At 41.1% G+C, this 15,978-nt stretch overlaps 1 protein-coding gene across 1 annotated transcript; it reads right to left on the bottom strand.

Annotated features, from left to right (window-relative positions):
- Positions 1-2,429: 2,429 nt before the first annotated feature.
- LOC114642083 (zinc finger protein 3-like) lies at positions 2,430-13,286 on the bottom strand. The gene is made up of 3 exons (XM_028791068.2): positions 13,017-13,286; positions 9,993-10,319; positions 2,430-3,956 (listed from the first exon to the last, which is right to left on the bottom strand). The coding sequence occupies exons 2-3, from the start codon at positions 10,312-10,314 to the stop codon at positions 3,502-3,504; spliced, it is 777 nt and encodes a 258-aa protein (XP_028646901.2). The 5' UTR covers positions 10,315-10,319; positions 13,017-13,286; the 3' UTR covers positions 2,430-3,501.
- Positions 13,287-15,978: the final 2,692 nt, after the last annotated feature.

Consider the following 15,978-nt stretch of genomic DNA (forward strand, 5'->3'; position numbering starts at 1 on the left):
TTGACATGCCTCTGCAACATCACATGGACATCAGGGATTCAGGAGGAACAGTCTGGTTTTTGTCCTGGTTGTGGAACAGTGGACCAGCTCTACACCCTTAGCAGGGTCCTGGAGGGTGCATGGGAGTTTGCCCAACCAGTCTGCATGTGTTTTGTGGACTTGGAAAAGGCATTTGACTGTGACCCTCGGGGAATCCTGTGGAGGGTGCTCCGGGAGTATGGGGTACCGGACCCCTGGATAAGGGCTGTTCGGTCCCTGTACGATCGGTGCCAGAGCCTGGTCTGCATTGCCGGCAGTAAGTCGAACCCGTTTCCAGTGAGAGTTGGACTCCGCCAGGGCTGCCCTTTGTCACCGATTCTGTTCATAACTTTTATGGATGTTGAGGGGGTCCGGTTTGGTGGACTCAGGATTGGGTCACTGCTTTTTGCAGATGATGTTGTCCTGTTTGCTTCATCAGGCCGTGATCTTCAGCTCTCTCTGGATCGGTTCGCAGCTGAGTGTGAAGCGGCTGGGATGGGAATCGGCACCTCCAAATCCGAGACCATGGTCCTCAGCCAGAAAAGGGTGGAGTGCCCTCTCAGGGTTGGGAGCGAGATCCTGCCCCAAGTGGAGGAGTTCAAGTATCTCAGGGTCTTGTTCACAAGTGAGGGAAGAATGGAGTGTGAGATCGACAGGCGGATCAGTGCGGCGTCCACAGTGATGCGGGCTCTGCATCGGTCTGTCGTGGTGAAAAAGGAGCTGAGCCGTAAGGCAAAGCTCTCAATTTACCAGTCGATCTATGTTCCTACCCTCACCTATGTTCATGAACTATGGGTAGTGACTGAAAGAACGAGATTGCGAATACAAGCGGCTGAAATGAGTTTCCTCCGCAGGGTGTCTGGGCTTTCCCTTAAAGACGGTGAGAAGCTCAATCATCCAGGAGGGGCTCAGAGTAGAGCCGCTGCTCCTCCGCATTGAGAGGAGTCAGATGAGGTGGCTCGGGCATCTGATCAGGATGCCTCCCTGGTGAGGTGTTCTGGGCACGACCAACCGGCAGGAGGCCCCAGGGAAGACCCAGGACACGCTGGAGGGACTATGTCTCCCGGCTGGCCTGGGAACACCTCGGGATTCCCCAGGAAGAAGTGGCCGGGCAGAGGGAAGTCTGGGCATCTCAGCAGCTGTTGCCCCCGTGACCCGATCTCGGATAAGTGGAAGAGGATGGATGGATTGATAGATAGATAGATAGATGATGTAAGTATGATGAGTTCATTCAAGTATGCAGCCCCTCATGGTCACTCCGGACTTGAAGTATCAGGTATCTCTCTGTGTAACGTAATACAGGATGTCCATATATGACCTTATTTATATTAGATGAACATGTCATTAGCTGTATGCTAAACATGCATCTGTACATTCATACACTCCCATTGTGAGACTACTGGGCTGATCGAACCCCAGCTGGACTAACTCTTCAGATAGAAAGACCAGCAGCTACACCAGAGAGTGGTGTGAACACCAATACAGACTCTGGAGAAATGATAATAGAAATACTGAAATCAAATCAAATAGCCTTTTATTGTCAATTCACTATATGTGCAGAACATACAGGAGAGTCAAAATACTGTTTTTCTCTCAACCTCGCAATACAATAAAATATAAAAAAGTATAGAAGCATAACAAGATAAATAACATTAGAACTTGTAAAGTAGACCTGTGTACAATGTGCAATAGTCATTAGTGCAAAAGCCACTTACAGTAAATTAATAAGCAGGGTTGCCTAAATGAGTCTGCAACTTTTTGTCATTTACAGTAATCCCTCCTCCATCGCGGGGGTTGCGTTCCAGAGCCACCCGCGAAATAGGAAAATCCGCGAAGTAGAAACCATATGTTTATATGGTTATTTTTAGAATGTCATGCTTGGGTCACAGATTTGCGCAGAAACACAGGAGGTTGTAGAGAGACAGGAACGTTATTCAAACACTGCAAACAAACATTTGTCTCTTTTTCAAAAGTTTAAACTGTGCTCCATGACAGGACAGAGATGACAGTTCAGTCTCACAATTAAAAGAATGCAAACATATCTTCCTTTTCAAAGGAGTGCAAAGCAAGCAGTCAAAAAAAAAATCAATAGAGCTTTTTGGCTTTTAAGTATGCGAAGCACCGCCGGTACAAAGCTGTTGAAGGCGGCAGCTCACACCCCCTCTGTCAGGAGCAGGAAGAGAGAGAGAGAGAGCCACAGAAAATCAATACGTGCCCTTTGAGCTTTTAAGTATGCGAAGCTCCGTGCAGCATGTCCTTCAGGAAGCAGCTGCAAACAGCCCCCCTGCTCACAGCCCCCTACGTCAGCGCAAGAGAGAGAGAGAGAGAGAGAGGGAGAGAGAAAGTAAGTTGGGTAGTTTCTCAGCCATCTGCCAATAGCGTCCCTTGTATGAAATCAACTGGGCAAACCAACTGAGGAAGCATGTACCAGAAATTAAAAGACCCATTGTCCGCAGAAACCCGCGAAGCAGCGAAAAATCCGCGATATATATTTAAATATGCTTACATATAAAATCCGCGATGGAGTGAAGCCGCGAAAGGCGAAGCGCGATATAGCGAGGGATCACTGTACATTCTGTGTAACCAACTAGCAGAGCGATTCCAATTTTCTTTCCACACCTGACTGAATTATTTCAGATTTTTCTTTTTGTTATTTACAGTCTCTTTGGACTTTGCCTTTTTAGCATGAATTTTCATGTGTCCCTGAAGATGAGTTTTCTGTATGAATGTTTTTCCACACTTAGAGCAACGGTATGGCTTTTCTCCTGTGCGAGTTCTTACGTGTCGATGAAGACTGCACGGTTGTATGAATCGCTTACCACATTCAGAGCAACAATATGGCCTTAATCCAGAATGAATTCTGTTGTGTCTATGAAGGCTGCTGTTATCGGTGAATAGCTTGTCACAATCAGGAAACGAGTATGGCCTCTATCAAACGTGTGTTCTTATATGTCTGTGAAGATTGCTTCTTCGTGAGAATTTCTTGCCACATTCAGAACAGGCATAAGGACGGTCTTTACTGTGGACTTCTGCATGACGCATTAGACCGCCTGTGTCGGAAAATCTTTTGCCACATTCAGGACAGCAATAGGGCTTCTCACCAGTGTGAACTCTTAAATGCCTGCGATAATTACTGCTATCTGAAAATTGTTTGCCACATTCAGAACAGGAAAATGGCTGTTCTCCTGTGTGCACTCTCATGTGTGTCTGAAGATGGCCTGTTTGTGAGAACCGTTTGCCACATTCAAAACAGGAAAATGGCTGTTCTCCTGTGTGCATTCTCATGTGTGTCTGAAGAATGCTTGTTTTTGAGAACCATTTGCCACATTCAGAACAACAATATGGTTTCTCTCCAGTATTAATTATTTTGTGTTTGAAAAGACTGCTCTTGTCAAAGGAATGTCCAGCATGTGGTAAACAACGGCATAAACCCTGTCCTCCATGACCAATCATGTGTGTCTCAACGTGGCTCACTTGTGAGAATCATTTGCCATCTTTAGACAAATATGGTTTCTCTACAATGGGAGTTGTGGTATGGCTGCATTTTGAAAAGTTCTTAACACATTCAGAATGGTGGTATGGCTCCTTCCCTGTATTATCTTCTCTGTGTTTCTTAGGCATGTGACTATTTGAGAATTGTTTCCCACCTTCAGGACAGTGATACGGTTTCTTACTCCCATGAATCCTTCCATTATCTTTAGAATTCAATTTGTATTTAAATGTTCTCACACACTGTTGGCGGATTGGATTTAGACTGTACAATCCTTGAGTTTTGATGACATCGATTCTTGTTAGCTTCACAATGGGCTGAAATCTAGGGTGCTGAGAGGCCGTTACCAAGTCTTTTGTTGCAGATGCCAGTTTCTTCCTATTCTCATTAGGTTGTTTAATTTGTGGACGACCCTGAAGAGAGGACAAGTTGTCATTTTCTTGAAAATCTACAGAAATAAAAATAAAAGTTAGTTTTAAATGACTAATATTTAAAATAAAATAGCACTACAAGAGAATATTCAGTGTTTAACAGTATATGCCTTTTGCAACCCACTTTACAAAAGCATGCTAATGGAGTTAACACTTCAACAATCCCAACATTTGCAGACTGAATTAACAAACACATGAAGCCATATTAGGATGCAGTTACCATGGACCAGGAACAAGCCATGAGCAACTATCATTAATTAATGGCTTGAAAAATAAGGAGCAACTGGGGCAGCAAGGGTGGCCAACATGACCTGCAGATCTTTTAGAGAAGACCCCATATAGAAATGTCAAGGATGATAAAGCCAGTACATCTACATGCACAGTGACAACTGTGCTAATTAAGGAGCTAATTTATTGGAATAAGTGTGAACTCCCGTCCTGGGCAATCAAAATAATTAGACAGTAAGCCACATAGTATATTTACATACTTCTTTCAGCTGCTCCCATTAGGCGTTGCCACAGAGGATAATCTTCATCCATATCTTTCTGTCCTGTGCATCTTGTTCTGTTACACCCATCACCTGCATGTCCTGTCTCACCACATCCATAAACCTCCTCTTAGGCCTTCCTCTTTTCCTCTTCCCTGACAGCATCTTTATCTCTGCTACCTCCAGCTCTAAGATTTGCATTGGGGGTGACGAGGATGGACAGGATTAGAAATGAGGGCTATAGAGGATCCACTCAAGTTGGACGGTTGGGAGACAAAGTCAGAGAGGAAAGATTGCGTTGGTTTGGACCTGTGCAGAGGTGAGATGCTGGGTATATTGGGAGAAGGATGCTAAGGATAGAGCTGCCAGGGAAAAGGAAAAGAGGAAGGCCTAAGAGAAGGTTTATGAATGTGGTGAGAGAGGACATGCAGGTGATGGGTGTAACACAACAAGTTACAGAGGACAGAAAGATATGGAAGGAGATGATCTACTGTGGCAACCCCTAATGGGAGCAGCTGAAAGAAGAAGAAGCGGTGCACAAAATCCCATGGTTCATCAGAGACATTAGATCTTTAGTGAAGTTAAAAATATGAGTTTTACAGTTATTTGATTAATAAAGAAAGGCTCAGGCATGTATTTTTCTTTTCTATAAATTGCGTAGAAATAAGTCTGATATTTATCCAGCTCGAGGTCAGGAACAAGAAGTAGAAATAGATTTATACACACACTGGGAGGACAGAAATATTAAAGTACCCTTTACTCCTTTTACTTTGCCCAGTTAAAATTCTAGAGTTTTTCTGGAAAAGAGAGACTGATTAAGCCTCATGAGATGAGCACTGCTAATACAAGAACTCTGCCCAATGTTTTTTTGATTTTCAGATTTATTGCTGAAGGACCTGCCATTATATATCAGACATCAAATGCTAGGACTTCAAAATATTTGCTTCACGTCCAGTCCTACTCTGAAGACCACAATCTAGCACAGTTACTAATTGTTCCATATTTTAACTTTGCTACACTAAATAATTTCCCACGTCACAGACACACCAAACTATGGAGTATGTAGTTGTAGGAAGGCGGAGAATTTCTTCCATTTGAAATCAACTATCCCATCCTCTTGTTATTACAAAGAAGGACGGCACCTCTTGCACATTTAAATTCAAGAGTCAACAAGTTGTTCTTTATGTTGCTATACAAACCAGACAGGGTCCCCAGTTAATATCAGAGATTCAAGCCTCTCTAACTTAAAATTATTGAGGCTAAATTTCTGCCTTCTTGTTTTTCATCCATAACTTAACCTTTTTTAAAATCACATTTCTGCTATCTTAACACAGTCCTTTGTCATAAATTTGGTATTTCATCTTGCTAAACACAAAAAAGGCCATTTTGTTGCAGGTTATCAATAGAACAGAGTTTGAAGTGGGGTATGTTTATTTGTTTAAAACGCTATATACTTGCCCCTCTCCTATAACAAAAACGAGGTAGGGTTTGATGTTCAGCAAAAAAGAAGCATTTGAAGAACTATTCAGAATATTTTCTTATGCATTACGATATTAGAAGACCTCTCACATTTAATGACTCATTTGTACTGATTGCTGATTGGAGGCAGGCATATACAGTGCAATTTTATGTGCTCAAGAAAGGTTGGAGGCCTTCAGAACAAGACACACCCAACTGGGTGCAGCTTTACACTGTGAAGAAGGAGATTTCACTGTATCTCTGTTTTTTCTAGCATGTCGACATTAGCTAACTTCATTATTGGCTTTTGCAGATTAGGCCAGTGAAGTACGTTGCCAGTGAATTTGGAATTTCGCCATCAACACTGTCAACTTTCTTGAAAGACGGAGCAAAAAAAGAAAAATCTCGGGTTGCCAATATATGTGAACTGCTGCATTTGAAGACATCGAAAAAGCCGTTTTTATGTGGTTCAGTGATGCCCGTTCAAGAAACATTCCTATTAATGCGGCACTCATTCAAGAAAATGTGAGGTTTGTAAACTCTCTTGGGCCCTCCTTCAACTAGACAGCATGCCGAAGAGCGTCCCGAAGTCCAAACTCCGTGTCTATGGAAGACTGTTTGTCTGTTGCCGGGGCAACAGTAGGCTCAAAGCTGTGCTGCGTCTCTCCGCCAAAGCAAACAGAAAAGATATCGATGGGTGATATGCAAGGAACATTGTAAATGCATGTAACAGGATTACTTGATCACTGATCTGGCCATGACCCTGCATGACTGCTGTGTCTGAGTATAGCAGAGTGGCAGATCACGCTACAAAAAATAAGTGTGCCGTTCCTGTTTCGAGCTGAATAAAGCTGATTTTGCTAAAGTACGGAGACTTAGCCTCGTGTTTTGGGGTGCAAGACAGGGACTTATAGTGCAACCCCGATCTTTTAGGATTTGCTTCTGTGTCGCTTCACTGCAGTGCTATGAGCCTGTTGTTTCCCTGCCCCGGCAACGGACAAACAATCTTCCACAGACGCTGCAATTGCACTTCGGGAAGCACCTCAGTGTGTCGTTCCCGTTGGGTGGGGAGGGTCTTAAGAGTTCAGAAACGACACAATATGAAGAAAAGGATGATTCGGCTCCTGATTGATAACTGTGTTGCCCACAACATGCTTCCACATTTAGGTAATTTTCAGGTTGAGTTCCTCCCACCCAACTACACAGCAGTGCTTCAGCCATTGGATTTGGCCATCATTTTCACCCTGAAAGTGTTTTACCGCAAGGAAATGCTGAGAAAAATTATCGCCAGCATAACTTGTAGGTAGGACTTGATTAAAATTAACGCAAAAGAAGCTATGGAAATGATTGCAAATGCCTGGACGCAAGTTAAAGAGAGCACTACAGTAACAAATATAGAATCTCATTATAACAAAATTTTTGTTACATCGAAATATTTTTTAGGTCCCTAGGAGTTTGTTATAATGGAATTTTACCTGTATATTCTTACCATTGATTGATAATATAATGACAGAGGTTGAGTCTGCCCAAAATACCTTCTTTCAGGCTGTGTGTGTGTATGTGTGTGTTCCTCCTAGCATTTAAAAGCAAATATTGGAACTGTGTCACCGGACCACAGAGTTTAAGATACTTCAGCCAAATTTTTGTGGGAAAAGTATGCATGAAGATGTTTGGGGTTATACAAGCTACATGTTGGACTGCTCCGGTACCATTACGTTCATGGGAGCAGTAAACCATGGACTTTATTACTGATATGCCTTCCTCCAAGGGTTTTAAGACAATTTTTGTGGAGGTAGATTGAGTTTTGAAATGTGTGCATCTCATTCACTTCTACTAAACACCTGGCAGGTGTCTTTCTATAGGGTGGTGCAGATCTAATTATGTAATTTTCATTACGCTGTAAGTTAAGTTTATTACAAAGAAAATCACCTGAAAAATCCTAGACCATCGAGAAGTGTGCGAACTGACAACATGAAGAATTGTCTTTGTGCTGAACTGGAATCGTCCCCGCATAAGTCAAACTCATCCAGATGATCTGGATCTGCATAATTAGATCTGGACCACCCTGTAGAAAAGACTGATAGTATCGATGGTTTTCTGTATCAAGATGTATCAAACCGTGGTCTTCCATTTATTTCTCGCTTCTAGAAACTATTCTGTCAGAGATTTGGTTGTTCTATAAAACTTCAAATGTTTGGTTATCAGCCAGAAGCTAATGGGCAAATGTAAAGAATTAACAGAGGCCTACAGAAACACTTGTGCTGTTTGATTGGTCCTAATCAAGATGACTGCGTTGATTTTCTACCCATTGCTGACTCTGAAAGGAATGTACCAGTTCACTCTGCTCCTACAATGTCACCATTTGAGTGCCTGTATGGTTGTCATTCTAGATTTCTTGAGTCACTTTCCTCTCTACTTTTCCATCTATTTTTAAATAATTACATATTTAACAGTTTTGTGAAAAGTTGAATTTGGCTCAAAAACTTTTTGAAAAGCTCTTGGCCAAATGATTTTCTGATTACAAATGTAAGGCTACTCCTATCGTTAAAGTTGGGCAAAAGGTACGGCTAGAGACCCAAGACATCGGTCTACATAGTGACCCTTTTTAAACTGATACAGCACCAGAACAGTATTTATTTTGAGAAGATTGTGCTTTTAATTCTGACGTTTCCTTCACTCCATGTAGTTTTTTGATAGACTCATTCATGGTTTTTTGGTGGATGGACTGTTCGTCTAAATCAATTGTTTTGAATTTGCGTAGTTTGCCATAGCTATTTAAAAAAAAAAAAAAAAAAAATTCCTAACACTAAACGCCTTTACTGGGTGGCATACAGTCATGTAGGCTGTACTAACTGTTGAGTTCTGATATCACCTACAGCCTATTCTGAGTTTAGGGCATGTTTTGTACTATAACGCCAATCCCTTAGCTCCATCACATGATGTCATATCGCCTCCTTATTTAAGATGGTGGCATGGTATCCTCACTCTTCTACCTTTGTCATAATTGGCCGTGTTCTTCATATTTGATTTTCATTGACAGATACTGTTCTGTTTCATTTATGTTAGTCAGTTTGAAATGGCTTTGTTTTCCTGTCTGTTTTAACTCATTATGTGATTAATCATTTGTAAAATGTTTAATTAGATCATACCTGTGAATTTATTAGAGTCACCACTCAGTGAACAGTGCTACAAAATAAAATTACCTGAACTGAATCATTTTTTTCTAATGCTCTAAAATGGATGAGAATTTCAAAAAGATTTCAAGTCTTGTACCAACTTGTATTTTCAAAAACTTCAAAAATTAAAAAGTCACCACATCACAAAGATCAGCCCTTTTCATACGGGGCAACTGAATTGACAGGAAACATGAAATGGCTAAAAGCATCAAAATCCTTTAAAACTAATTTCATAGAATGTTTCACACGTTTTAGATGAAATTCTGCTTTAATTAACAATTTTGTTTATTTAACTCAGTAAAGTTCAGTGGACCAGTTTTCTTCACATTCACAAAGTCTTTGCAATTTCAGAATATATAATGATAAATGTGAACAGGACTGGTTTATCCATTCACAGGTTTTGCACTCCACTGATGCACAGAGATTCTTACACACAGGCAGACGTGAAACACTTTCATTCAGAGGGGTCTAAATTGTGCAAATTTATTGAACAGTCAAATGGGTGACATGTCTACTCCACAATACTACATATGGAGAAAGTAAAAAGGCAATACATTATTGTTTGAAAGGGTTTCTTTAAAGAAAGTTAGAAACAAACAGATTTGACTTTTCTTTGACTTCTCTTTAAATCTGTCTAAAATCTATTAAAAGGTTTTCTTCATAATAAAGACATTAAGCTAATGATTATTATTAAAAAGAGATACAACCCAAACCAAGGAAATTGTGAAGTGATAGTGTTAGGTGAAAATACTGCAAGAACAACTCAGCCAGGCCTCCTCATTCCAGTCCAAAGGATTAATTGTTTCTGTTCCTTATACTTTAAAAATGAAACCCGTATTTTTAAAAAAGCCTTTGTTTCTAAGCAGAGTGAAAATGCAAGAAAGCACCCTTCAGGTAAATCATAACTGCCTTATTTTATTTTAGCACATACCTTCTCCAGTTTGATTTGGACACAATTTCTTCTCGGGCCTCACTGTGTTAGTCTTCAAGGATTCTGACGGCTTGTGGGCATTACTGTCCTTCAAGTAGCAGCGTCTGCCCAAACTGGAGCCCAATCTGTTTAAGTCTTCATCTGGGCCCATATATTGAGGATTACAGTCTCTCACCTTCATACGGTTTATAATTTTGCGAGGTCTCTGAATGTTAGTCCTACCCTTTCTTTTGATTCTCTTTTCAGAGACATCCTCTTCACGTTGACATTCTTTCTCTAAACTCTTCTGGCCAGCTGGATACATTTTTGGCATCTTCTTCATTTTCTCTGTATAGAACACAGAGTTTAATTAATTCAGAAGTGCAATACAAATGTAACACATTTAAGTCCCATTTTTCTATGTCCTCATCAGTTAAGAAAGAAGCCAAGTCAAGTTATACACCGAGACCACTTGGGCAGAGTAAGTAATCAATCTCCATACCAGGTGACCAGATATGAAACAGTCTCAGGTGAGTGTGTCATGCCTTTACGACACACCATTATGACTCGGCACCATCTGTTGATATTAGGGATGTTATGATATTAGAACTTTTTTATGTGATATACTAATATAACACAATTTTACAATGCTGGATACCCTTTGATACCACAGCAAACACAGGAATCCTACTACCCCTAATTTAAAGAATTATTGGTATTAATAAATCTCAAAATATAATGCAAGCCTTGAAATGTAATGTGGGGCAGGGATGGAGACCCCCAGTGCAATAGCACAAGGTAGGGTTTACAATCTTGGTGGGAGTTTCAGCACAGAGTTTATAAAGAATGATATATCATGAAGTGTCTGATTTATCTTAGCATGTGCACATTTCTAATCATTCTCAGACAGTAGTTGAAAAACACTGCTTAAAATTCATAACACATATTAAAATTCAAAACATTATTATACTGTTGAATTACTGAATTTCAAGATTCAGGATACTTTCATTTAAATAAAAACTCTTTAAGATGTTTTTCTAACAACATGGTTTTAAAGTCTAGTTAATCACAGACCCATTCTATTTGAACTGCAACACTTGCTATTGCAAGATTTAAATTTGCATCATTAGCTGGTTAAAAAAATATTACTAAAGAGCAATATTTAACAGAATAGTCAAATTAAATCAAAAAATCAAATGTCACAAGCTTGCCGTGCTTTAATTTTCTAAATCTGCCCCTTCCTTTTACCAGCTTTGAAGCTTCCAGTGTGAAATCAAACTTGTCAGTTCAACATTTATCCTTTATTTCAGAACTCCTGTTAAGCAGCATTTATTGAACTGCTTTAGATGTTTCTGACAAAAGTAATGACACCTTGTTATTGTTTGTGCTTGTGTATAAATCCAGAATTAGAAAATGACCTGTCGTCACACGTGTGACTAGAGATCACCTGCAGAGATTTGTTCAGGTGAGAAATACCAGCCCAGGATGAGAGGGAGTGCTGCTGCTAACTATCTCCTCTTCTTTATCTACAATGGAAAGAAACGCCCAGCCAAGGAGTCACCACACCCTCAGCTCTTATCTGGTTAGAAGAAGAAGAAGGAGGCCATCTTGCACAGTTGTGTGTCAACAGTATTCACTACTTTGATTGAACATTCAATACTGTTAGGGTCCCGGAATTTTGTTAATAGTTAATGTTAAGGAAGGTTTATACAAGTTAGGTCTCAGGATTATGTTAAAAAACAGGGGCATATGAAGGAGGAACTTACAATCGCTGGTCAACTTGTCTAATGTGAAACTGCCCCAAGCTTACAAAATCCCAAACCATTATTCAAGTCACAGCCTTCATTTAAATAATCTTAGCAAGATGGAGGCAGTTGGTGGTGTGTCCCTGTAAAGATGGCCGCCTAATGTGAGACACCCAATGTCTGACTTCAACTAACCTGCGACTAACTAAGATAAATTTAAACAGGTTTGATTTTGTTTTTAGTCTTAGGGGCAGACTGTGTGTGCAGGAGAGCAGACAACCAGTGAATGTTTCCCTGAAGTAGAAGGCACAGAGTTAAGTGAAGAGGAATAAGAAACTGCAGGATTTGAACCTAACAAAAATAAGAGATGCTCCTCTTTCTGTTGTTTCATGTTTCAGATAGCAAAACAAAAGGGGAAAAAATAAAAATAAAATAAAGGGTGAAGATTGCTGCTGAGTAAAAGCGGCTTATTATTGACCTTCATGAATACTCTAATTAAATGAAAGTGGATCTTGTGCAGAAGAGGGATGCCAGTCCTGACAGTTCACCTAAGAGTGGCACAAAGACGTGACCCACACAGCCCACCTCACCACCCTGGTCCAGTGCAAAACAAAAACAAATAGAAGTTATTGGGGTATAGGAAGAAAACCAGAGCACCTGTACAGGGCAGGAGCCACCTACAGACCATCATAGGGTACACTCACATTCAAGTCCACAACCACACCAAGACAAGTAAGATTTGCCAGGCCACTAAACCTGAGCATCTTTAGAGAAGTGGAGAAAAATAAGAATAAATGAGCAGACATGGAAATTGCATAGAGACTTAAAAATCAGGCTGAGATTCAAATTATTTCCGACAGAACTGTAAGGCAGTAACACAAAGTTGCCCGAGGGACTCCTCGCCGCTCTTTCAATGTCACCAACCCCGCAACTGTCAGAACTGAGCGCCGCGGAGTGACAGGAGAAACAAAGGCAGAAATCAAAGCGTCTTACGTGTGGAATGGCCGTCTGCTCGATGTCTGCGATTCGGGAAGGAAACGTCAAAAGAACACTCGGAGGGGAATGAACAGGCGCCAGCGGTGTGACTGGGTGCTATGAACTAAAATTTGGGATTCAGCCACGTGAAGTGAAGTAAACCGCTGATACGAATGAACAGCAATGTCACGCGGGTGACCACAGGAGGATTCACTCGAGCAAAGTTCGGCGGGGGGCTAACAAACACGAACTCGCCGCGCGCGGTGATTCTAATGGAGCGAATGAAAACTCACACGTCCATAAAGCACATCTCCAAAGTACTTACTATCTGCCTCTTGGCGATGAGATTCTTTCTGAACTCGATCACACTTCTAGCTCAATCAACAACAGCCTTGAGTCAGTGTAGTGTTTCACAAAGCGAGAGAGATGGCGAGACTGTAGCAGTGTGGCTTCAGGAGCCGTCGCATTGGATGACGTCAGCCTGTCTCCGATTTCGGGTCACGTGCCAGTTGAGCGAGAATACGCTGTAGCTGGAGAGAGGCTGGGTGGCTCAGTGCCCTGCTGCCTTATAGGAGCCTATTAAACCAATAAAGTCATCGGAGAAGCTGCGTTTGTCTGGGGCTGCCACTGGGCCGTTTGTTTTTGTGATCATGAACTGAGTTTTTTTTTAATTACAGTAAGATTTCCTGTAAATAGTTCTTGTAAGATTTAGTAAAGTTTTTAGTGTCATTTTTGTTTTTCGATACAACAATAATAATAACAATAATTATATATATAGCATAATAAGAAACTTTCATTCCTCCAGGATAAGTGTGGGTCCCTCCTCTCTTTCTTCTCTGTATCTCTGCTATTTCCAAAGAAATCCGTTTTAATGGCATACTCTGAAAGAAATGCTCACCACCTCTTCTCTACCTTTAAGCCTCTTTTAAGTCTTCCTGATGCTCCAAGACCTTTGTCATTCTCTCCTGATGATTTTGCTTCTTTCTTCTCTTTCAAAATCACCAAAAGACCCCAAAGACATCTTCTGAGTCTCCTCCGTGTCATTCTCCTCTTTCATCCTTCACTACTGTAAATGACTCTGACATTTTAGACCCCTGTGCTCTAGACCCCATTCCTTCATACCTTTCTACAGTCCATCTGTCCTTCATCGATCCCCTATATCTTTTCTCTTTCCAATGCCTCACTGAACCCCAGTAACTTCTCCACTGATTTCATCCTTATGCTCAAAAACCCTCTCATCTCATCTGCCCTTGAGAATTACCATCCTGTGTCCATTCTGCCATTTCTGTCCAAAGCCCTAGAACACATAGTCCATAAACACCTCTCTTCATTTCTCTCTGACTATCATCGACTAGATCTACTTCAGTGTGGATTCTCGAAGGGTCCCTCTACTGAGAATCCACTGCTTTCAGTTACAAATGCTCTTAGATCTGCTCAAGCTCCTTCTCCCTCCTCTGCCCTCATCCTCCTTGCCCGTTCATCAGCCTTTGTTATGGTTCACAACCCCCTGCTTATCTCTTCTCCTAATTAAATTGGAATAAGCGGCTCTGCTTTGAACAGGTTCAAGACCTCCCTCTCGGTCTGATCCTTTTGTGTCTCCTTGTCTAACTCCTTGTCTTCTTGACAGAACATTTCTACAGATGTGCTTCAAGGACTGGTGTTGGGTTCACTTTTCTTTTCCTTGTACATTTGTTCCTTTGTCAATGTTATTTCATCTCACCATCTTCTCCTACCACCTCAGTGGTGGTGACTCACAGATCTCCTCTCATCTCTCTCTTACAGTCCACTGCTTTCAGCCGAGATCTTCAGTTGCCTCCCTGCCATCTCAATCTGAATGAATGATCAGCACCTTAAAGTGAGGATCTGATCAAAGACTTTGTAATCGGAAAAAAGTAAGAGAACACTTTTCAAATATAGTAAAGTGGAAGGATACAAAAAAACATTATTTTCATCTTACTGTAAGTTTTCTTTCATTTTGAAAAATAACATTTTATTTTACAGTTTATTATTGTTTATATTTTGAATTAGATATTCATGGGGCCACCAAAATCTATTAAGGGCTTGAATCCAGCAACATCCCTGTATTCTTTTGTAATCCTTTTTATGTGTAAATTTGCTTTGTTGTGTATTCAAAATTATGAAAGTAACCTGCTTAATAAAGCCCTGAAGACACAGCCTACGATGAATCTTGGCAGAACAACAGAGTATTTCCATAATATTCTCATTATGATCAACTAATGTGGAACTGAACTGACAATACAGCCCTGTCCACGGTAGATCGGTACGCTCAGTTCAGATCGGGCCATGCCGTAAAGTGGAGTTTGTTTTATTTTCTTCATTAAGCACATGTGCAGTGCGTCACATCAGCTCAGATATGATATCACACACTCCATAAATTATTAATGCTTGTGTAAAACAGATTGGTCAGCACCGTAAACTGTGTAATGAAGCAGACTTTCAATACACATGTGCAGATAAGGTGGGCAGCGCAGATCGGGTAGTGACAATGGGTCCAGCTGAAGGGGTCTGTGATTGAGTAGGTCACTGGACAGCCAAGTGGATCCCAATGTTTTGTCACTTGGTTTACTGGACTTGAGTCAGATAAATCCTCCCTCAACCCTGACCTTCACCGTAATGTAACCGGGTGTCATCACTGATGTATAATATAAAGCAACATCCTCCTCAATGGAGTGGAGCTCTGGAGGTCTGCACTAAGAGTCTGTTGAAAAAGTTAAATGTAAGATTAGGATAAGAAGTGCTGGCATCAAGAAAGGCATTTGGTGTTTTATCAATTCATCCTGCTTTATCAAACTGTACTACTGTAGCACAAACTGACAGATCTGTGGTCTCCTACCACACACAGTGTCAGCAACTTTAACAGTTAAAGAAATCCCCACAAAATAAGGAAGAAACTAACTGTGTACAATGAAAAGACTTGCATTATGATATACAGTATATATATACAGTAGGGATGCACTGATACCGAAACGGGTATCTGGTATCGGCCTCGATACCACATTTTCTAAAGTACTTGTACTCGTTAAAAGTCCCCCGATACCGGGGACCGATACCACAGTCTGAGAAATGTCTATGTTTGAGCGGCGTGTAAGGGGTTAATCACAGGCGCCGAGTGCCCGCCCCCAGGCCCCGGCTGCAGCTCAGAGCGGGGAGAAGGCAAGGTGAGGTGAGACATGTCAACCGTGTGGAACTATTTCAAAGTGAATGAAGATGACAAAACAAAGGCGGACTGCAAATTGTGCTCAGCGAAATTGTCCAGAGGAGGCTCA

This window comes from Erpetoichthys calabaricus (genome assembly GCF_900747795.2).
Source record: "Erpetoichthys calabaricus chromosome 1 unlocalized genomic scaffold, fErpCal1.3 SUPER_1_unloc_18, whole genome shotgun sequence".
Classification (NCBI taxonomy): Eukaryota; Metazoa; Chordata; class Cladistia; order Polypteriformes; family Polypteridae; genus Erpetoichthys; species Erpetoichthys calabaricus.

What these genes read in the sequence shown, in the direction of transcription:
- LOC114642083 (XM_028791068.2), bottom strand. Translation starts at nt 10,314, where the DNA reads ATGAAGAAGATGCCAAAAATGTATCCAGCTGGCCAGAAGAGTTTAGAG. An exon ending in TCCAAATCAAACTGGAGAAG is followed by an intron (nt 3,957 to 9,992) that starts GTATGTGCTAAA and finishes TTATTTCTGTAG; the next exon opens with ATTTTCAAGAAAATGACAAC.